Below are 23,629 nucleotides of genomic sequence, written 5' to 3'. Positions count from 1 at the left end.
CATTAACCATCTGGAAAACTATTCTGAAGCTCTTTCTCTGTGCCTGGCTATCTTGGAAGCTGCTTTGGAAGGGTTTGCAATGGCCATTGGCACAGCCCTGAGGAAGAAACTCGGCTTGATAGTGAGGGTATGAGTTGCTGGGGAAGGCTCTATGCCTGTGAAATGGCTGTGAAAGGCCTTTTGTCCATGGGACACTCGTAGTCACAGGCATTTTTGGAATTGTCTACTCATATCTGTTTACCAAACTACTGCAGAGGGATATACGTGCTTACTCTGAACCAACTGGTCATGAGAGAGCCACTGTATGCTCTTACTTGTTTCTGTGCATCCAGAACATGAGGGAACAGGAGCACTCTGCTCTGAATAGCAGCAATACGTGTGCTGCAAGATTTACGGTAAGACATCCCCAAGCTAGAAGAATGAGCTCTGTTTCCTTGTAGTTTATCCCCAATACAGGAATGAGATGTGCAAAAAATGACCAGTTGTGTTTTGTAGCAGCAACTTTATCGGGTAGTTCTAAAAACATGGACTCAAATAGGAAGTATGAACCTTGTCTCTTTAGAATAACCCTGTCAGGTGTCAAAGGCATAAAATTGAAGCCGTACAGAGATTGTGAAGGTTTCTTATCAGTAAGAAAAAAGGTTTACACAAATGACCTCTGTTTCAATTTGCCCTTCAAACCATGAGTGATTAATTTAAATAAACTGTAACTATTGTACTTAGGACTTGCACAATGTAAGAGCCAAGAACACATGATTACATTCTGGCACATAGTGAATTTGGAAAAGTTTCTTGACACTCTATTAATAACAGGAAAAGTGAAGACGAGCTCTGTGACCATTTGGAGGCAAGGGCAGAACTTTGGTTTCTGACCATTGGGCAAAGGTTGAAGTAAAATCTAATTTTATGTCTAATAGATAACTGCTAAATAGTGTTGTTTAATAGGATGGAGCTGACTCAAAATGTGCAGAGAAAATTTCTCCTTGGTTGGATTTTCACATTCCCACAGTTAGGATGGCTACTAATGTAACACTGATTGATTTAACATTAACAGGGAAGAAAGAGAAACTTCAAGATGATTGGTACTTGCTGTCTGTCCTGCAGTGCCTTATTGGTCATGTTAGGGGTTTCCACTGTTGATTTTTTTTCTCTGCAAAGTCTGTTACTGATGCTGTTTCTGTCATTCCGTTTATCTTCTTATTTTCTCTTTATCTTCTAATAGTAAGAAGGAGAAGGGAAAGAGGTCAGTTATGCATGGTCAATACAGATAAGATGCAATTTGGGGAGATGTCAGGAATTCAAAACTTGAGTACAAAACACAGTTCTTTCTCTCTCTGCTCACTACTAATTCTGTTTGCCACTTTTGATGAAGCATTTTTTAACATTTGCCTCGGTGTGCCATGGCTGAAAAACTCTGACATATGCAATGCATATACTTTTCTCTGTCACAGCAAATTCAAGGAAATGTTGTTCTTCTCCCTGCTTTGGAAAAGAAGTTGCAGAAAGACCAAACTTTCTCCTTCCAGCTAGCATATCTGTGTTGTAAAGCATTCTGTGTGTAACAGTACTTTTCGCTTCTTGCAGGTGGTAGAAAAAGATGTGGACCCAGAAACAACTCTGCTAACCTATCTGCGAAGAAAATGTATCCAGTGTCAGAAGAAACCACAGAAGGCCTCAAATGCCTACAGCATTTCATAATTGTTTACTGTTCTGCCTGTCACTTGAGCGCTGGGCAGAGCTTGTGCACGGGTGTCTAGGAGGAAGTGCTCTGCATGGTCTGTGTTGCTTGCTGGCAAAGATTACAGCTGGCATTCCAAGCTTAAACAGTAGCAAATTATAAATAATATACTTTGAATAAACTTTAAATAATTTATTAATACTTTCAAGGGAAAACTCTCAGAATTGTGAGGAATTAGAATGTGATGGAAAGAAAACAATATTGAGATGACAATAAAATTGAAGGAAATGTAGGCTTGTTCCACACAAATTGTAAAGAATTTTCTGGCCAAAATGTTACAGCCACTTGAGCTCCTTGCTGTGTCATCCAATAATTTGGGTATTACTGGATAGTTAATATCCAATAACTTTATTATCCTGTGGCCTGTTTATCAGATGACCCAGGGATGTAAACTCAGAGGCAGGGGTTCCCACCACATACTGTGGGCATGCTCACATGAGCAGACGCAGTCACATTTCACTCCTGTTTGAAACTGGTCAACACATGAGTCAGATTAGCTTCAGGAGCCGGGTAGCTATTACTGTGATGACCAGCCTGGCTATACTAGGTCTGGTTCAGTAGGTAGTGTCATTCCATGTTTTCTGAGTTTTTGTCAGACCAGCTGAGTGTGTACATATGCCAGACTGTTCACATCTGTGTTGGTGTATTCCTTAAAAAGAATTATGCATATTTATTTCAGCATGCTGTCATGTTCTATTTGTCTGGGATCTGAAAGAAATACAGAGATATAAATCACACTCGTCTTTGGGGTTTCCAGCAGAACTGTCAACAGCCCTATTTTGTCTGAGTGTACCTTGGGTGGAAAAAGTTCAAGAGGAAAAATAAGGGGCACAACCCTTGTGCCTGTGTGCATTTCTTACTGCTAGACCTTTTATGTCTAAGCTTGTTAATATCTAATGCAAATAGCTTTGTAAAGGGATAATCGGAGCTCTTCAAAACCTTCTGATCTTCTACATGAACATTCTGGTGAACTTATTTTGTAGATGTCTGGTTAGGGTCAGACAGATACTTAGAGAAGCATGTTTTATTGAGGCAGATTAGCACTGTTTTCAAGAGAAACATTGGATGGCATAGGAAAGCTATATTTCTGCTGAAGCAGGCACATGATAGTATGAAAAGTAGATGTGGTGCTTAGGGGCGTGTTTTAGTGGTGGACTTGGCAGTGTTAGGTTTATGGTTTGACTCGATGATTTTAAAGGTCTTTTCCAACCTAAATGATTCTATGAAAATAGTCAGTTCCAGAGTCTTTGCAGTGAAGGCAAAGATGATTTGAGTTCCCTATATCATGATGTCTATTGCTTTTCCATAGGCCCAAGTTGATTACCTCAGCATAGGCATGTGTCCATTGCCAATGAAACCAGCTGTTCCTTTCCCACCAAAAGTCTCTCAGCATTGGCCAATCCTCTTCACAATAAATAACAGCATCTAATTACCTTCTCATGAGTGAAGGAACCCAAAGCAGAACTGACTCGAGGAATTCTCTCCTGAAATCCCTTTGCAGAACATCTGATGTAATGCCTGATTGTAAAGTACAGACATGTGCTCTGCAGCCGGTGGAGGAATCTGCTTAGGCCAGCCCATACACTTTGTGAGTTTCCCAGTGTCTGTGCAGTGGTTCTGTGCATCTCCACTAGTTCTGGCTCTCAGTGTCTCCCTCCTGTGGTTTTATGGGAACCAGGCTACTGGGGAGTGTGCTTGGCTGCTTTTGTCCCTAGCAATGGGGAAGCCATCATAAATGGGGCCAAGAGAGAAGCTAGGGTGGCCAGATCACTACTCCTGAGATGCAGGTAGTTTATGAGCCGTTCAAGTTCACCTCCCATGTCAGTGCTAAACTATGTGACTTGTAGCACTGCGTGACTGCCCTGCCTGGCTGCCTTCTAGGCGGTAGGAATCACGAGGTTTAGGAAGAAGTCAACCACTACTGGTGAGAGGTGCTGAAAGAGATGTCACCATGCATCTCAGGGATGCGGCTGCATGCCTGAACAGCTCCTGTTCAGCAATTACTGAGTGCTTTGTCTCCTTTATGTAATTTTCTTTTCTGAGTCTAATGGAAAGTGGGAACTGTTGAAGTTTGGAAATTTTTTGTTGATTCTAAGAGTCTGTTGGAACATGGACTGCCTCCTTATTAGGGCCTTAGGTGTTGATCTCAAAGGTCCCATGCCAGCATTTGAAACTCTGCTTATATTAGATTAAGTTATTAAGCAGAAAAAAAAAGAGTGCTTGGTTTCCAGCAAGAACTTGTTGCTAAGCCTTGATTGACAACTGTTTGAGCAGGCTTCTGCCAACACTCTTCATGTTTTCCTTGATTCCTGTTCTCTCAGTGGGCCTATGTGGAACCAAACTAGGCTGTGGAGAAGGTGGATGTGGTGCTTGCACTGTTATGATATCCAAATATGATCCCTTTCGGAAGAAAATCCTGTATCCTTTGCAATCTGAACTCTTCAACAGAGAAGTGAAATGGGGACGGATCCAGGTTCTTGACATTCCAGATGTGGTACTAATTAAAAAAAAAGTTATAATATGTGTTTCTGCTACAACATAATTTTTCACTTTCAGAACACAAACTCAGAAGGCTAAGACATTAAGGTATTTTTTCCTACAGCATTGCACAGTGCTGCTAGGGAACTATTTCATTGTGCCCTGATATATCTGCACTGACTCTAGCACACAGGCTATCTGCCTTTTCCCAATTCAGAAAACCTTCATTTTCCTTTCTTGCAATGTAATATAACTTTTTGCTGTGATAACCCAAATGATGATTATGGTGATAAAATCTTTATTGCTATTGTATTACTACAGTAATCTGGTTTCTGTATGCCAGCAGATATTTACTGTTTCCTCTACTTCTGTTGTAACGTTCAGAATTATTCCTATTTCCTGAGACACAAACTTTTCTCCTATTCTCTCTCTAATTAATTGAAGAGTGAAGCAATAGAATCAGACAGAAAGGGGAATGGAGAGAGAGAGAGAGGACGAGGCAGAGGGATGGGCCCCAGTTTATTTTTACTGTGGAGAATGGAAAGCACTGAAATCTTGGATGTATTTGGAATAATGCTTGGAGATAAACTTGGGATAATCTAACTTCATGGTTCTGCTTAGTAATGTGGCCTTGAATAGAGTATCTTTAGGGTCATTATTCTGTCTTGATAGAAATGAAATAAAATAGCTAGTTTCTATACAAATTTTGGCAACATTATTCTATTTTACCTTCGGCCTGGCCTTTTTCCCCATCTGTACCATCTAGAAATTGTTTTCTAGGTAAAAGGCCAAGAGCTTTGTGCTCTTATGTAACTTTGCGAGTGGGCCAGGCCAGCTGTATAACATCTTGGTATTTGTAGTCTGCCCCTATAAATTACTTGCATGGGTTCTGTAGCTTAATGTGCAACCAGGGTGTTTAAAGTTGTTATTTCTAGGTCAAATCCTGTGGTGCATACTCAGTTTAAACTTCAAGTGAAGTTGATGAGAACTTTGGCTGAGTAGGTGCTGTAGGATTTGGCTTGTAACTAATATCACATTTAAGTTCTCCTATGTATCCACTGCTACAGTTTCTGAGTACTCTTCAGTCCTCCTGTTCCCTTTTTCCTTTGTTGAGCAGCACTGTCAAATGAAATGACCTTAATTTATTATTTTAGCCACCACACTGCCAACGCTTGCCTCTTCCCTGTCTGTGCCTTGCATCATGTAGCTGTAACTACTGTTGAAGGCATTGGAAACACAAAATCCAGGCTGCACCCAGCCCAGGTAAGATGGTAATACTGGTAACTTTAAAACCCTCTATCCATGTTTTCTTCTTATGTTAATCCTGTTCCAGGGTGTTGGGACCTCTATAATAACAACGTTAAAGCTGGGAGTTTGACTTTCCACAAGTAGTCTTTACTTGCAGGAGTGACTATGTGATGGAATTGAACTCCTGGCTCGATGCTGCAGCTCTGTTATGCCCTAATAAATTAACTGGTGCTATCCTGGCTGAATTGCTAATGCTTTTGTTCTAGGGCTACATGGCTGTATTTGGTCCACATCCTGGACCAAATCCCAGGAACTGGGAAGACTGATGTTGTGGTAAAAGCCTATATAATGACTTGGAGCCAGGAAATCTGAATTAGGTTTTGGCCTTCCATGAATGACCTTGGTTTCTCATCCTGCATAGTTAGGAACCTTCCCTGCAGTGGTGCAGGAAGGTTTGGTTCAGCAATGTTTTTGGAGTCCCAAAATATTCTTGGTGGGGAGGAGTGACAGGAATGTGAAGTCTTGCTCTTCTAGCAAGGTGTTATAATGCACTTTTGATGGAAGCAGACATGCCTCAGCTTGGTCAGAGATACTGCTCCTTTAAGGGAAACTATGATTCATCTCAGTTTGTACAGTGGGTAGGACTTGTGCCAATATCTATCTGAGACAGTAAACAACAAAGTGAAAAATAAGTTAGACATGCATGAATGGGTGGCAGCTAGTCTGACCTTTGTTTGCTTGTCATCTTTTCCTTACATCCCCTGAAGATTCTAACAGCTACATCTTGAAATTCAAACTCAGGTCTGTACAGGTAGCCCTGACCTTTCTAGCATGGTAAATCTGAAGAACTCCTGATCTCATTCTAGTCACCTTCAGTTACATTGGGAGTTCAAAGTCTAGATGCAAACTTTTCAGAGTGTTCTCTTCTTTGAAGTCTGCTTCACAGATTTACTGACCATCAGAGAACATCTGATGATAGTCTTCTCTGGTGAGATTGTTGTTTTGGTTTGGTTTGGGTTTTTTTTAAACAGAGGTGTTACAGAAGCAAGCACAACAATGAACTCACCTTCATATTATGAGCTGATGGTTGTTGTTACTTTTTCTCAGGAGAGAATAGCAAAAAGTCATGGGTCCCAATGTGGCTTTTGCACTCCAGGCATTGTCATGTCCATGTATACGTTGCTTCGGAACAAACCTGAGCCCAAAATGGAGGACATAGAAGATGCTTTCCAAGGTAATACTCATAGCCCTGCAGAGATGCAACCTGTTCTGCTCTCATTACATCTGCTTCACCGAATGGGAAGGAGATGCACCTTTGTTTAATGTATTTCATTAAAAAAAGCCGATTGTTATGAGGTTAAGAACTAGCTTTTCCACTAGGAGACTGGCCAGGTGCTATGAAGTGAACAAAAATGGCCTGTGGAAAATCTCACAGAAGCTTGTTGTTTGTCCTGAAGCAGGGGCAAGTGGCCTCAGTCTTGGATTAGGACCCCACTAAACTTAACACAGAACAAAAGGTGGCCTCTCCCTTCGGGGCTTATAAGAGCCTCAACATCTTGTTTATTCATTGCTGTCACAAGAGCCTGCAGAGGTGACAGAGAGCATCTGGGCCAGCCAACCTCAAGTAAAGGACCAAGACAACAATATGCATAATGGAGTGGAGCAGAATCCAACTGTATAAATCATCTGAGAGGCTGCTGTTATTGCTGAGGTTAGAGCTGTTACCATGCTTCTGGCAGTGACCCAAGAGGAAATCAGATGCAGGAGAAAGCAACTTCTTTGTAATTCAGGAGACTAGATAGTTGGTATACTGATTAGACTCACACAGTTGAAGTAAATGAATACTGAATAAGGCAGATTGATTTTTTTCTAAATAAATTTCAATTTAAAATCTCAACAAAAAGGGATGGTAGGATTGTCACAAGATTACTAATGAAATTTTCCTCCTCCCAGTTTTTTTCATTAGCTTTATCTAGATTTGACAAGCTTTTGTGAGAAACAGTAAAATGTTCTAAAAGAAGAGAAGTTCTCAGCCAAATGACACTAAATCTTTATCCTTTTGCTCTGGCAATGCAGGGAATTTGTGTCGGTGTACAGGGTACAGACCCATTCTGGAAGGATACAGGACATTTGCTAAAGTAAGTGGCTTCAGATAATGTTTAAAAAAAATCTGGAAGGCTGTCTGTCTTTTTGTCTGTTACTAAAATACACCATGAGCTGAAATGGGGAGGAAGGAAATATACACGCTACAACAACCCAACTCCAACTCTTGTCCCTTTTGTATGTGCTTCATGCATTAATAATGCAGGAAAACCAACTCCTTTACTCCAGTTGCTGAAAGTGGAGCACTTTAATAAGATCCAACTGATGGTCCCTTTTTAGATCACAGGTAATCAGATTCTGTAATTCTTTTCTGTAAGTCTCTGGAAAAACGCAGCATCTCTGCATAATACAGCTTGCAGATGATCCCTGATGTGGAAAAAATGTAAAGGTATGGTGCATGAGCAGGGACATACTATGGGGGAATCTGATGAGAAAGTTGCTTTTGTGAAAGATCAGCTGCAGACCTGAAATAGCTCTGGAAAGAAGTTGAAGTCACCGCTGTATAGTTCTTGCCCAGAACTTACCTGCTGGTTTGGGTGAGGTATGAAGCTTTGCCATAAGTTTTCTCTAGTCCCTTTGTTCCTGAAAGACTGCCGGAGGCTGTGAAGAAAAGCAGATTGTTAGGTACTTCAGTGATTACTAGCCACTTATGGGGCTACACTGGTGTTAAATATCAAAAGTAAAGAATTTAGAATGCTGCCCATTAATTTCATTTTATTATCCAGAATTACAATCAACAAAAGAGGATACAAGCAGGAATGAGATCCATTACAAACCCAGTCGATATAGTCTGCTTGGATTTCCAGCAGGCTTTCAACAGTGTCTCACCAAAGGCTTTCAAAGACAATAAACAGCCATGGGGTAAGAAGGAGGATCTCTGTATGGATGAAAGATTGGTTAAAAGGCAGGAAACAGCACATAGGAGAGAATGGTGTATTTTTGCAATGGAAGGAGGTCACTGTTGGAGTTCTGCTGGGACCTGTGGTGGGAGCAAGGCTGTTCAAGATACCACTAAATGAGGTGGAAAAGAGAGTGAGCAGTGATGTGAGAAAATAAGTTAACTGATATCAAGTTAGTCTGGGTAGTAAAGTCAGGAACAGACTTTGAGGAATTTCAGAAGGACTTTATGAACCTGAGAGACTAGAGAATAGAATGGGATACAAAATTCAGGGCAAATAAATGCAAAGCAATTTACAGACTGAAAGGCTGTCCTCATTTTACATATGAAATGGTAGGCTGTGAGCAGACACAAGATCATCCTCCTGTTAGCATGCAAGAAGATGATCTTGGAGGTGTGGTAGACAGTTCCACAGAAGCATCAGCTCCACGCTCACTGGCAGTCAAAACAACACTTCAAAGGGTAGAGAACAAAACAGAAAACACTGCCATGCCACTGTCTGCATCATGGCTCTTCCTACTCTTGAGTACTCTGTACAGTTCTGGTCCTCTCATCTCTAACAGGGTATAGCAGAATGGGAAAAGATTCAGAGAAGTGGAATAAGGATCACAGCTGTGGTAATGTGACTTCCCTACAAGGAAGCAATGAGTAGACCAGGACGCTTCAGACTGGAAATGTCAGAGAGGGCAAGGGGCCTTACATAGCCCATATAGTGGTTTGTGTTTACCTTGGATAGAGATCTACAAAATTGTGACTGGCAGGTGGAATGTGGACAGGCATCTGCTGTTTGCTGCCTCTTCCAATGCAAGAGCAAGGTGTCGAGAAATGAAATTAGTAGGAGTCAGGTTGAAAACAAAGGCAGATGGTCCGCCATGTACCAGGTGGCTGACCTGCAGAACTCACGAAAGGGTGTTGTGGGCACCAAAAACTTACACAGGCTCCAGGGAAGACTAAGCAGGTACTTGGATGGGGAGCTACTGAGGGTTACTAAAGAGACAGAAACTACACTGGGCTAAGGTAGTCCCCTGAGCTGAATGCAATTGGATACTGGTAGAGTACTAGGTATTGTATTGTATGTGCTTGTCCCTTTTACTCGTCTTTGGGTATCTCCTCACAGCTCCAGCTGGACAGAGGTACTGGCTGAATGGTCAGAGTAGTTCTAAACCAGAACAAGATGTCTATCAGTAGACTGGACATGACCTAGCCATCACACTGCAGGATACTGCCTTCCTTTGGCAAGGGAAACACCTACTTGCTTGGCACCTTCCATCTCCTGTTTCTGCTTTGGATATAATAAATGTGGGATCAATTTATCTCAAAAGGGAATCAAATCTACTTCATTTCCTTGGAATCTGCACATTTTTCTCAGAACAGTTTTTGTCCCCACAGGACTTGAATTGCTATGGCAGAATAGCTAATGGCACTGGATGCTGTCGTAGCGAGAGGGAAAATATCATGGTAAGCTAAATTTTAAAAGCCATAACCTCAACTTGCAATATAGTGTTAGAGCTGTGATGTATTAGTCACCTCTCTGGCTCTACTGTGGTGCAGCTATTCGAGCCATCTGAGCTGGTTGGAATGTCTGTCTCTTGGAAAACACTGTGACTGCATATGTCCTGGTTAGCTTGACTAGCCATCATGACACAGATTTTACAATAGTGAACTAGATACTTTCCTTCTGAATCTGTGAGGTGCACTGCTTTTGTGAAATAGCGTGGTGACAACTGTAAGCAGTCTGTTACCAGCTTCTGGTATATTGACGCAACCCATCTTTCTGTGAAAACAGATCTAAAAACCAGTTAATTCCCCAGTATGATCTTTCCAAACTTTGCAGTCCAATGATGAATGAAGTAATTTAATCACCATTCCAATAAATTGTCCAGTTGGAACCTTCTGGAATATCTGGAGGAAAAAAGTTAATCACATTTTATGAACCAGTTGAGATACAAACAATGGAGGAATGAAAACAAGGAATTAGGGAATAGGTTAGTGTGAGTATAAAATGAACTCAGGAAAGAGAGAATACAATGAATTTCTTTACCAGGAAGTTCCAGTGAATTTCTGTGGATTCTTTGTTAGGAAGCATCCAGTGTTGCATAGAATACTCCAGCAATTAAGACTGCTGGGAATTCTTTCATCAAAGTAGCTTATTAATGAAAAATATTACTGCAAATTTCTGTGATCCAGGGATTAATAAAAGGGGAGGAATATATCCTGTAAAAGTTGGAATGTTCTGACTTTGTATAGAATAGCTGAAGCGTGCTCATTTCTTCTTCAGAATGGGGGCTGCTGTGGAGGAAAAGCCAATGGTCCAGGCTGCTGCATGAATGGAAAAGAAGACAATGTGGTAAGGTGCCTCTCAACTATTAGGTTTTTTTCCCTCTATTTCTGATGTTTTGAAGTCTTAGCTCTGGCTTGTTCTGCGCCAAAGCCCTGTAAAAGTTGGAATGTTCTGACTTTGTATAGAATAGCTGAAGCATGCTCATTTCTTCTTCAGAATGGGGGCTACTGTGGAGGAAAAGCCAATGGTCCAGGCTGCTGCATGAATGGAAAAGAAGACAATGTGGTAAGGTGCCTCTCAACTATTAGGGTTTTTTTCCTCTATTTCTGATGTTTTGAAGTCTTAGCTCTGGCTTGTTCTGTGCCAAAGCCCAATGCTTTTAATTTACCTGTATTTATGCAAAGCAGTTTTGACTAGTTTATATGTCACTTCTGATTGGCAAAAACCTGTTAGTGTGTTCAGGGTTCAGGTTTCTGACCAGACATGCATTGTGACCAGAAAAATATGACTAAAGAACCTGAAACACTGGATCAGGTGGCATCTTTTTGCTGTGTTTGCCATTCTTTGCTCCATGAAATAGTAATAGGGATTTGACTGGAAAGAGGAATGAGTTAGGGTTGTATGTGGATAGCTTTCTCCTCTGCCGCCCAGCCATTTACATTTTCTTTGTCACAGACAATGATGTCCTCCAGCCTGTTCGATCCTTCTGAGTTCCAGCCATTGGACCCTACACAGGAGCCAATCTTCCCACCAGAGTTAATGGTAAGTTCATTCAAAAAGAAATAGTATGTGGTTTGTTGGTTTCGTTGTTCTGCACAGGGTTTGAGTGTCCTCAGTGTGTCTGCCCTGAGGAAATGGCAGTGCAAAAGATGGCTGCTGATAAAAGAAGATATGTGGGCATGAATGCTTCCCTGTTTTATAAAAGGGAAGGCTTTTAAGCCAGGGTGGCTTAAAAGATATGCAGGCCAAGTGCCTGCCCCAACTGGCTGGCTTTCCTCTCTGTTTCTCACCATACATGCCTGCTCTTCTGGGTTGCCTTCCTTTCTGATCACTGCCTATCCAGGGGTGGAACAGTTGCTGACACCCAGATTTCAATTTACTAGGTCAGATGTGAACTTCTACATTAAGTACCTGAGCTAATCACCCTGTGCTTCCTTTATAGTGTAGGAAGAGAAGTAGGAGCTATGGGATGTAGCTGAATATATGTCTCAACTAGGTGACTTCGCAAAAGCACCAACTTCTCTCCACTCAGTGTAGCAGGAGTAGAAGTTGGCTGGCTCACACTGATATCAAAAGTTAGGTGGGATAAGTTTCTCTTCATGTTTCATTCCTGTCTTTTGTGGGGTAGTTTTCCCCTAAGCAAATGTGTCCCAGCCAGGAATCTAGTCCAGCACATGGCATGTTTACAGCTTCCTTCACATTTAACAAGCAACTGAAATTCAATCGTTCTGCTGCTGCACCCAGCCTAAATATGTCATGAGCTACAGCATGAGTAGGTTCTCGTAGACCATAGCATAATATATATTTAACTTGAGATAGGTCCCCTCTGTTTCTTCTCTGAGACATTCTCCTGCCTAAATGTTGATCTGATGTTGTTAGGAGGCAGCCATGTTAGTCTGTTTTCTTCAGTCACTGGATGAAGGAATTAAAAAGGGGACCAGAATCTGGCCTTACAGCTGGTAACTCAAATTCAGCAGTGCTAAAGACTGAAATTTTTGCAGTGAGATGAGAATGGAAAACCCATTACTTCTTAGATGGCTGAAGCCACAGGCATCTGCCAGAACTTTGGTCAGATGGAGCTTGCTGACAGAGGTCTTTCTAGGGAGATGTGGCAGCAGGATATACCTGGCACTATCAGGAAGGGAAAACTTTTGTCAGCATGAAAAAGACTCTCATCACTGCTAGCAGAAGGATGGGGAATAGCTAACTGTCAAGAACAGTGTGGATATAGGAGCCACCTGTCAGTAACTTGATTGGGATGGACCCTGTCCTGGCATAGGCATGGGCAGCATATGAGCAGGGATTCTTGGCTTTATGTAGGGTATGAGCTCTATCTGAATTCACTTTTGCAGACTCAGAATAACAAACAGCAGAAACAGCTGTGTTTCAAAGGTGAGCGTGTGATGTGGATCCAGCCTACAACTCTCAAGGAATTGGTGGCTCTCAAATCTCAGCACCCCAATGCCAAGCTCGTTGTGGGGAACACAGAAGTGGGTAAGAGGAAGAGCTAATGCTCATTATGAACAGTTGGAAAACTTTCCATGGACTGTTTTGTGAGAACAATGCAAATATAAACCTTCTTCATGCCATTGCCATTAAATAGCTGTTTAATCTTCAGGTTTTATGTAGGAGCAAATTTTCTTCTCAGGTAGATTAATCTCACAGTGAATGTTTTTCCCTGTTCTTTTCTGTGTCACATGAAAAAAAAAATGCTCATCTAGGCCTCTGAGCTTTTGTGCTAGTTTTGTGGTATTTTGAGAAGAGGGGAGTGATACAGGGTAAAATGTCCTCATAGTCAAATGAATTCAGTTGCGAAACCTGTGTTTTGAAAGATTTTTCAGTGAGTAAATTCTCAAGACTTGAAATCTTACTGTTTATTTTCTCCCCAAATGTATAATTCTGCAAACATAAGTGCTGAGGAGGGAAGTTCTGATGTATTTAGTAATTCTGTTATCCTGAGAAATTGGTTCAGGAGACAATCCCCAAACTTTGTATGGTTCATTGTATTCATTGTTCTTTCCCGAAAGATTATGAACAACAATAGCCAGGTTACACAAGTACTAAACAGTGTATTTAAGGTTATTGTAAGCCTAGAAAAGAGTCTCTAAAACCTCCCTATAAGAATTCTGGTATTAGGGGAAAGCAGCTTTTAGTTTGGTATCTCTGTGACCTTACATAATCTGTGTAACAGATGGTCAATGAACGGACTCTTTAATAGGCCTGCTGCCATTTCACTGGGAAACAGTTAACTGAGGCTCTCTCACCTGTGTGTAACTGAAGGAGTCTTACTTTTCCTTAAGGTATTGAGATGAGGTTAAAGAACATGTTGTATCCAGTGATAATAGCACCATCATGGATCTCTGAAATGAACGCTGTTCAGCACACTGAGACAGGTGAGCAAAAAAGAGGCAGAATGCCTGTGGAGTGGGGACTCCACAGAATAATAAAGAGGATATGAAGGAAAATTCCCAGGTTAAAAACTGCTTTCTGTATGCATTAATGCATCTCCCATGCAGGGAATCAAGCGAGTAATCTGTAAAAATAATTTGAGAATCAGAGGGTTTTAACTAGAAGGTATATTAGGCATTTTATCTGTTTGATGCATGCTGATTTACATATATTAACTGGGTTAATAATGGGTTTCAATGGGCAATCTTTTTATTTAGAAAGATTTTAAAATTAGTAATGGGGGGAAAGATGCTGGATTTGTCAGTCTAAGTGACTAGGTGAAGTATTACATTTATCTTCATGATGGAAACAGGTCAAACTTACAAATACTTAGAAGTAATTTGTACAATTTAGTGCATATGGCCCAGTGCCTGGTAGCACATTTAAGGTGTGGAAACTGGAGAAGAGTTGGAGTTTGCTTCTCAAAGGACAGACTGATATCTATAGGAGGGCAGTATTGTTCATGATACTCTGAGGCAAAAGGGTGGTGGGTTGCTGTCATGTGAGAGGCAGTACCACCACGAGCTGTGATTTAAAGGTGAATTTTGTTCTGAGGGTGGGATATTTACGTGCAGTGCATACAAAATAGTCTAGCGTGACTGAATGTCTTCTCTAAACCCTACTGTCTAATTAAACTCAATGGCATCTAAACTTTGTAGACACAGTTTTAACCATCCTCCTGTACCTTGACATTTGGGAGAACAACAGTTCTTTTCATTTGTTTGTTTACAGGGGTCACCTTTGGCGCTGCCTGTACCTTGAGCTCAGTAGAGGAGGTGCTGAGAAAAGTGGTGGCAGAGCTTCCTCCGTACAAAACAGAGGTCTTCCAGGCTGTCCTTGAACAGCTGCGGTGGTTTGCAGGGCCACAGATCAGGAATGTTGCTGTAAGTGACTCAGGAGCATCAGGGACTGGAACTGAAAGCTCAGCCTGAGGAGCTGGCCTTCCTTATCCAATGTTGGTGTGCCTTGTGCTTCTCACACGAGAACATTTGCAAACCTAGGCAAAGAAGCTAGTACACATAAACCAACTCCAGGAACTGATGGCAACATGGGTCTCAGTGCTGTCTGTGCTATACTGATATCACAGATTTATCCAGCAAGGGAAGCATGGCAGTTGTCTGGGTCTTCCATTGCTGTTATCAAAAGTGGGGGAAACTGTAGTGAGATTTGACTAATTTAACAAAAATGTGTTTAGAGTGCTGAACAAACTTCAAAGAAGCAGGTGTGTAGATTTTTGCCAGCACAACTATGGTAGTCATAGTGTTAATGCACCAGATCTGGCACATTTTCTTCTAGTTTTAAAGGGAAAGAGGAGGTGGGTTCAGTGTGTTCAAACTCCATATGCTAAAAGAAAAAAATATCAAGCAAGCAGATAAACCAACCTACCAAACACAGAAGTTTGTCCCACAAGATACTGTGCCATACATTTGTATTGCAGCCAAAAAACTTGGGTGCCTGAATGTTACTGAAAAAATGCTCTATACTTTCATGGATCTCCCCTTAATTGCAGCTACAGTGGTTGGATATTGGCATTGTTGGGCATACGTAGTTTTGAGCACAAGGTAGTTTTGATCCATTACCCAAAGATGTTCCTAAAACTGTTTCAGGCAAATGTTAGTATCGACCAGGACAGCAACTGATTTCATGGGTTTTACATTTTCCTGCTTCATTAGAGGCCTAAAATTGTTGAGTGAGCAAAAAGAATTTATCAAAGCCAGCTCAAGCAGAACTAACCTCTAGTGAACTGCATATGGAGTAATGCAGGATTACAAGCTGCTATAGCTGTATCTTCAGGTTTTTTAATATTTATCTGGTGAATATATTATCACTCTAGGCTCTTGGTGGGAATATAATGACAGCAAGCCCAATTTCTGACTTAAATCCTGTGTTAATGGCAAGTGGAAGCAAACTGACTCTGGTATCAAAAGGTAAGTTCCTTGTGGCACTGGGGGGAGTGGGATAGTCAACAGTCCTCTGCCATGGATTGTTAGGTCAGGTCAGAACTTGGAAGTGGAACTTAACATTACATAAAATAGGCTTAGTCTAAGTCTTCAGGGTTTTTGCCCTTTTTGAGGCTGAAGTACTAACACTAGGCTTAAGGTTGGCTTCCTAAAGAATTTTGAACTTCTGTGCCAGAATGAATCTCTGGTACTGTGTATGTACTTACAGACATGTCCTTGTGAAGAGCTAGTTGAAGATGTCTATTCTGTCACTATCATACTTTGATCCTGGTGGATTTTTCAGATAAAGATTGAAACTTGTTTTGTTTTGTTTTTCTCTATGAAGAAAGCCAAATGTCTCAATATGTATTTGTTCTTAGGAAGAACTTTTTGAAATAGAATCCTTTAAATAAGTGGACTGTCTGATCAGTGACTTTCTCTCTTATTGGTTTGTGTGCAGGCTAAGGAAAGGGGAAAGAGGGAATTACATTTGGATGTTGGAAACTGGTTCACCTGGAGGCTCAGATTTAATTAGATAAAGAAAGAGGGAGGTCTCTCTGATCAGTTCCTGTGCAAATAAAACTTCCTATGTAGGCAGAAGCTGTCATAGATTCCATAAGGACCAAAGTAAATCTGAGAAAATCCTTCCTGATTTGGTGGAAGAGGGTGGAAAAATGAAAACTGGTATCATATCAAGAGTGATTTGTGTAGGTTGAAGGCTCTTTCACACATACTATTACCATTCTTCATCTGAGTTATTCATCCGCCATTGATCTCTCCTTGCTCTACAGAGGGCAAAAGGACTATAATGATGGATGAGAAGTTTTTCACTGGATACAGAAAGACAATAGTTAAGCCTGAAGAAATACTTCTCTCTGTTGAAATACCCTACAGCAAGAAGGTAAGCTTGTAGGAAAAGACTTCAATGTCCATGGAGCTAGAATGCTGTTATTTGAGTGTTATTTTCAATGTTAGGCAAATTTTTCCTTGGCAACTAACCTCCAAATGCTTCTGTAGTCCCAAGTGGACCAGGAAGCAAGTAAATTATTTGGTGAAAATCTAGCAACATGCCTTCTTTGACAAGCAAGGAGAACTGGGCTCTATGATAAAGTACAGTAAGCCCAAGAAGCTTTCTAGTGCAAGAAATATAAATTTCACTTTATTGTCTGGAGCTTTTTGAGTAAGTTCAGTAGTGGTGAAAAGTGACAAAGAGATATTCCCAGAGGTCTAAATTCTGTTTGCAGAATAGTACAGCAAAGATGCTAGCAGTTCCTGAGGTAAAGTGAAGTTAAGGTTCCTGCTTTATTTCTGTGAACTGGAGTGGGAAAAGAAATATGAAAAAGTGTGTACAGGTAAGAGGGATGTTCAGTTTCTGCATGCTTGCCTTGCAAGAATGAAACCACAAGGACATTATTAGGACATTTTGGCAATGTGGACTTGCGACTTCAAATGAGCCTGCAAAACTTCCTTCGAATAGAACAATGAACAATTCTCTTCTGTAGCAGCATGAACCATAACTGATTCAGAGTGTCTAAGAGGTAAAACTCTCTTTTTTTCCCTTTAGGGCTGAGAACATTAGACTGTAATTTTATGGCTGTGAAGATATTTATCTTTTTAGGGCTTGAGGCTACAATTTATAAGATGCAAGGATTCACAGTGTAGTGACATGTTTTCTTTATAAATGGAAAACACTGATTTACTTGAAATGCCATCATGTTATGGGATAGTACCAATAAATCTATTGTCTATCCTCTCTAATTTTTGTATCTAATTATTAAGAGAACACAGCTATATTATTTATGGTGTTTTTCCATCTATTTCTGAGTGATTCTTTTTTGATCTTGTGATAATTGTGGGAAGCATCGCTTTTTGCCAAAATGAGAAACACACCTGAGGTAGTCAATGGAAAACACTATATACGTCCATCCATATGACAGCCATATGGCAATTTCATGAAACAAACATATGTTTACCAGCAGGGCAATGGCTTCAACCCTAGGTTATATGCAGGTCATTCATCTGAAAAACTAAAACAACTTTTGAACTCTCTACTTCATGGTTTCTTGGCTGATCTTTGCTCACAAACATGAAGTCAGCGAGGCTAAAGTTCTTCAGGGGATGTCTGAAGGTGCTGGCATGTGGCAGGCAAAGTCTTCTGGAACTGTGATTTCCTCACAACTGGAAGCAGGGCTGTGTCAGCACACAGCTAGATCAAATTTTTTGGTTTATGTTTGTTTAAAACAGGTGTTACCTCTTGCATTGATGTGACTTGTCACACCAAGGGTAAGACAGAAAGAATTAGACTAAAGCAGTTTACATGACGCAGTGTTACTGTAGCAGGACTGAGCTCAGGGTAGGCTTTAACACAGAGAGGCTGTTAAGGGAGAGGAGGTAACACGTTTTTCTCCTGCTAGTTTGTGTGTCAGATATTTAAGATACTCGGGGAATAAAGATTTTTTCAGTCTGTACTTGTAAGTGCATTGCAGCTGAGCAAAGACAGTATTTAGAAAAGGAAACAGCTCACTGGATTAAAGATAAAATATAAACAGATTCCAGAAAAGAAAACTGATTAGCTTTTAGGCATTCCTAGAACAGGGCATATCCTTTATTTAACAACCTTTTTTCTCTTGTGGACTATAAAAACATTCCTTGCATTCCAGATAATGCTCACAAATGTTAGGTACCACTTGCATTATTACTCACTTAGCGACCATTGATTTTTCATGTCCTTTCCTTTGCGTGCATCTTTCTCTATCACACTTGTCACTGTTACATAATTTTTATGATAATAGTATTCTGTATCACACAGACATTTACTGGTTTTCAAATAGAAAAGCCTGACAACATAATACCTAAACATTTCTATCTTTGGAAAACAATCTTAACCTACTGTTTGCTTAGTATTGCTGTCATAGGCTCATAGAATCACAATTTTTGCCCTGCTGAAGAGACAGAAAGTGGTCATGACATCTTACTTCATCCTTTAAATTAGTATCCTCTGTCCTTCACCCATTACTGATATCTCTATTCCACGGCGGTGGACTGAAAAAATTGACATGGAAACAATGTTTTTGCAATTCTGAATATTGCCTATGAATCTTTTAGAGCCTGTGGATTTCTTAACGTGCTCCTACCACGTGTTGCATCTTGTCTAGATTGGGAGAAGGGAGAGTAGTCTAGGTCCCTAGTATGCAGCCCTTGAGAGTAAGGGTTGCTTGGTTTTCCTGTGAGAATAACTAACACCTAGAAACTTTCACTGTGATAGTTTAGAGGGGACACGCTCTGTTGGGTTACCAAGAGGTAGGGCAGACATGGGCAGCTGATGTGATGGTTACCTTACCTACACTCTTAGTGAGGGAAAAATAGTGAGTGCCTTTTCTCCCACAGGACTCTGTATCAAGAAAACTAAGATGTCTTGCGAGGAGTGAAGGCAAATATTGCCCTCTTGTTGCAATCATGTTATTGGAAATCTTCTCTGAAGTGTGCAGTAAGAGGCTGCTTTTTCTCCTTTTCTCCTCTTTGAAAGCTAATTGGTTTAACAAGCTGAGTGGCAGAATGTCCTCATTGGGAGGATGCTATTGATGCTCCTCTGCTATTATCTGCTGGCTGCTTACTAATCACTAGAATTCAGGAAATGAAACACACCCTTCAGTTATATCTCCAGTAACAAGTTCTTGATGCACAAAAGGGGCCTTTTGTGAAACTGTTCTCATTGCCAACGATAGAGGAATTGTTCTTTACAATAATGAAAGAATTGCTGTCCACTTCTGATTAGAAATAATTAATGGAACAGACTGCTGTGCTGTGCAGAGTCACTTGGCTAAGCTATTAGAGAAGAAACTTGGCAGAAAACTCTCCAGAAGGGCTGTGCAAAGACATCGGATCTGATTCCTCTCTTAGTCTGCAGGATGCCTGAACAGCAATTTGTCATTGTGCAGGACAGGCAAGGGGAAAAACTGATTTTATTGTGACTCCAGGGTGACACCATCACTTGCTGTATACTGGTAGAGTGTTAATCTCATATTTACTGCCACTTTTCATAGGAGAGCTGCTGAGTTTTGTGAGTTGTAGTTGCTGGTGCATTTAAAAGAATTTCCTCGCTCTGGAGACCAGCAGAGGATTCAGGATAGTTACTGAGAATTGTATTTGCAGTAACAGATTGAAATTGTCTTATATTAATTAGTCTGGTCTATTGTAGAACATTTGTGATTATTGGTTTCAGTTCTTGCAGAGTTCAAAGACTTCTGAAAGGGAGGGGTTTAGGATATGAGTTTTACTGATTAGGCTTCCAGCTTAGCAACCTGGGAGAAAGAAAAAGTTGCTGAGGAACTGTAAACTTGTTTAGGTACAAAAAATCTGTCCCGGTTCTTCCCATCAAGATACAGAAAAAATGTGACAGGTATGAGCAAAGCTCATTTCCCACACAGTCCTAGGTTGTCTGATAACCACTGATCTAATACATTAGAATTAATTGTTGAATCATGTGAAAATATACAGTGCTGCCTGAACAAACACATACTGCTTAGCCCTGCAAGATGAATCGACCAGATATAGTTCCCTGGAATAGCTCATCCATGTAGAGATAGGTTAACAGCTTGTCCATATTTATACTCCAAAGCATGCCAAGGTAGACAATAAAGAAATATTTTCCTGTCTTCTAGGGTGAATACTTCTCAGCTTTCAAGCAGGCTTCCCGTCGGGAGGATGACATTGCTATTGTGACCTGTGGGATGAGAGTCCTGTTCCAAGATGGCACTAGCCGAGTGGAGGAGATAAAACTAAGCTATGGAGGAATGGCTCCTACAACTGTCCTGGCACTAAAAACTTGCCAGGAGCTCACTGGCAGGTAGGAATTTTTCTGTGATAGAAAGGCTGTCTAATGGAACAGTGCTGACTTTTACAGGAGCAGTTCAAATACCCTAAATCCTCTCTGATAGTACACAGGAGGAGAAAGAAGAAGTGGTGTAGCTACACTTCTGCAGCAGTCTGCATTTTGTACGATGCCTTGCTTCCTCCAGTACTCCTTACCCTCAATGATCCATGTCAGTCTCTCATTCAGAGAGCCATTTCCTCGCTAAACTCACTCATCTGTTGAAGCGGGCAGAAGCTAGATGTGGGCATGACCTATAAAACTGATTTTCTTTCAAACAGGACTGAGAAATCTGTGCTCATATTAAATCTGCATTATAATATTAAATTATATAATAGCTTTGCCACATTTTTTCTAAAGATGACATGAGCCCGAGATGAGAGCAAAGCTGACACATATACTATAAACAGAGACAGAACAGGTGGCTGTTGCTTGAAAGCTTGTGGGGCTGCCATGTCAGAAGAGTTAGTCTGCCACAGTGATATTTAGGGCTGAGCAAGGGCTCTGTGTCACCTTTGTTCCCTTGCAGAGACTGGAATGAGAAGCTGCTGCAGGATGCCTGCCACTTACTGGCGGGTGAGATGAATCTGTCTCCTTCTGCGCCTGGTGGGATGGTGGATTTCCGACGCACACTCACCCTCAGCTTTTTCTTCAAGTTCTACCTGACAGTCCTTCAGAAACTGAGCAAGAACCACAATGGCACTGTGAGTGCTACTAGGGAAGGCAGATTTGGGGAAGGAGGACCTTATGTGCTGTCTTGGTGGGGAAGGCATGGGGGGGGGCTCAGATTCAAGCAGAGTTGTACCCGATAACAAACTCCATGTTGCAATAGCTGCCAGAGCTACTATACTCCTTACGTGCATGACAGTGACTAGTGTATCTTCCCACTTGCTTCCTCATGGCATCCCCACCTTGCTGTGGAAGGATGCTCGTCTGTGGGTTCGCAGGAGGATTCCTGGACTTCTCTCCTTTGTTGCATTACAAGTGCTCTCATCGGTCTGTGGCTATTCTTTGCGCAGAGCCTGAGCCCTCTTTGCCTTTTATCCAGTAAAAGATTAATTATCTTCACTAGACAATGGAGAATATCCTGGGCTACTGGGGAATATGAAAAAAAGGGACTGGCAGGGAAGATGATTGTTCTTTAACATGTCTCTGGCAGAACATTCTGTGTGAGCCCGTCCCCTCAAACTACATCAGTGCTACAGAGCTGTTTCACAAAGATCCCATTGCAAATGCCCAGCTCTTCCAAGTAAGTAGCTGTACCTGCATGATATAGACCCGGGCTTTTCTGTAGCTCCGATTGTGCTTCTTATCTTGCTGTCTCCCTGAGTATGGGCAATACATGAACTTATATAATGCCATTCCTGAGGCTTGTATTTGGGTCTCAGTCCCTTCCTTGCTTTAGGATACAATGTTCGTTCATCTCATTGCCCAAGACTCTTCCTGACATGTACAGCTTCATAAAAATCGCTGTGGGTAGCACTTTCCTCCTGCACCAGCTCCATATCCAAACTGAAATTGCCCTTCTGCTTTCCCTAGTTACAGCCTGCCTTTCTATGCATCTCTCGGGCTTCAGATTCAGGATATATCTTCTTCCATATTTCTCTGTTAATGACCTGTTCTCTTCAGCTTTGAGAGCAGAAGCTAGCTTCAGAACTTGAACGTTTTATGCAGGCTGTCACATCAAACTCTTCTCTTCCATAGCAGTTTCAAAAAATGAATCCCTTCATTTTCCACAGCCCCCTCTGTGTAGCCACTCCATCTTGTTTACCTTCCTTTTCCACAGGACTGAGCCCCCATCCCATTCCCCATCTCACTAGAATGTCTCATGGTGCCTTTTGCTCTCCCATCAATGCTTCTGTCCCTTGCAATATGAGCAGTAGTAGTCAGTCATGGTGTTTTACTCCAGGAAGTGCCCAGGGGGCAGGCAGTTGAAGATATGGTGGGCCGGCCTTTGATGCACGTTTCAGCAGCCAAACAAGCATGTGGAGAAGCTGTTTATTGCGATGACATCCCTCGCTACGAGAATGAGCTGTATCTAACGCTGGTGACCAGCACCAAAGCCCACGCTAAGATCCTGTAAGTGTTGCTTCTGAGATTCAGATACTGGAAGCATCCAGTGCCTGGTGGCTTAGAAAACATTGACCTGTCAAGTTGTGGGTGAGGGAAAGGTTTTTGCATTAGTGGGAACCTCCGGTTAATTGCACATTGTTACATGGAGGCAAGCTGTATGTATTACAAATTGCCTTGCAATTCTGCGTCAGTGGGAATATGAGGGATTTAACACCAAACTCGGATCTTTGCTGAAGCACAAAGCCTTCAGCCCTAGGCAACCTTCTTGCATGTCCCATCTCTTATACTTGAGCATGCAGGATTAAAAAGGAGCCGGGTAGGAGAGCACCACAATGTCTAAGGAGATGTCATTTTAATCAATGTCATTTTAATCACTAACCAGAGCGTGCAGCTTGAACATGCTCTTTCCTATCTGCTAAAAATTTAGGTTGTAACATGCAGTTCCACCACAGTGCTCCTGCTGGTGAGTCAGCTGTGCGTGTACTGTCTTCTGGTTTTTGCCTTGCACAGTGCTTGCTTGCATTCGTTATGATCAAGCCCTCTGCATAACAGTCCTATGTGAGTTAGCTTCAGCTACTAGATGTAGACCTGCTTGTGCTTGGCTGTGTTTGGTCAGTATAGGAAGTGCAGTTGTCTCTGAAAACATCCTGTCCGTGCAGGGCATGACTGATGCATAATTTATACCAATAGTGACTAACCAGCTCTAAAATACCTATCCTGGCAGGTAATGCCATCTACATTCTCATATGAGTTTTAATGCTGTTATATTGCAGGACTGCCTGCCCCCACAGTCCCTAATTGTGCTTATATTGAGGGCTCTCATCTGCCCTCA

The 23,629-nt window shown here is 41.5% G+C and overlaps 1 protein-coding gene across 1 annotated transcript in view; it reads left to right on the top strand.

Moving 5' to 3' along the window:
* Window positions 1-23,629, top strand: part of XDH (xanthine dehydrogenase) — a 51,010-nt gene that overhangs the window by 5,263 nt on the left and 22,118 nt on the right. The window contains exons 2-19 of the mRNA XM_075707044.1: window positions 1,585-1,642; window positions 4,060-4,156; window positions 5,371-5,479; window positions 6,572-6,698; window positions 7,541-7,602; window positions 9,855-9,923; window positions 10,744-10,784; window positions 10,974-11,031; window positions 11,422-11,508; window positions 12,819-12,960; window positions 13,767-13,859; window positions 14,647-14,798; window positions 15,749-15,842; window positions 16,646-16,755; window positions 20,516-20,700; window positions 21,254-21,428; window positions 21,884-21,973; window positions 22,634-22,803. Coding sequence (XP_075563159.1) covers window positions 1,585-1,642; window positions 4,060-4,156; window positions 5,371-5,479; window positions 6,572-6,698; window positions 7,541-7,602; window positions 9,855-9,923; window positions 10,744-10,784; window positions 10,974-11,031; window positions 11,422-11,508; window positions 12,819-12,960; window positions 13,767-13,859; window positions 14,647-14,798; window positions 15,749-15,842; window positions 16,646-16,755; window positions 20,516-20,700; window positions 21,254-21,428; window positions 21,884-21,973; window positions 22,634-22,803 — 1,919 coding nt within the window. The remainder of the gene's footprint in view (window positions 1-1,584; window positions 1,643-4,059; window positions 4,157-5,370; window positions 5,480-6,571; window positions 6,699-7,540; window positions 7,603-9,854; window positions 9,924-10,743; window positions 10,785-10,973; window positions 11,032-11,421; window positions 11,509-12,818; window positions 12,961-13,766; window positions 13,860-14,646; window positions 14,799-15,748; window positions 15,843-16,645; window positions 16,756-20,515; window positions 20,701-21,253; window positions 21,429-21,883; window positions 21,974-22,633; window positions 22,804-23,629) is intronic.

This window comes from Pelecanus crispus, chromosome 3 (assembly GCF_030463565.1).
Source record: "Pelecanus crispus isolate bPelCri1 chromosome 3, bPelCri1.pri, whole genome shotgun sequence".
Classification (NCBI taxonomy): domain Eukaryota; kingdom Metazoa; phylum Chordata; class Aves; order Pelecaniformes; family Pelecanidae; genus Pelecanus; species Pelecanus crispus.
This window is presented reverse-complemented; position numbering and strand designations above follow the sequence as displayed.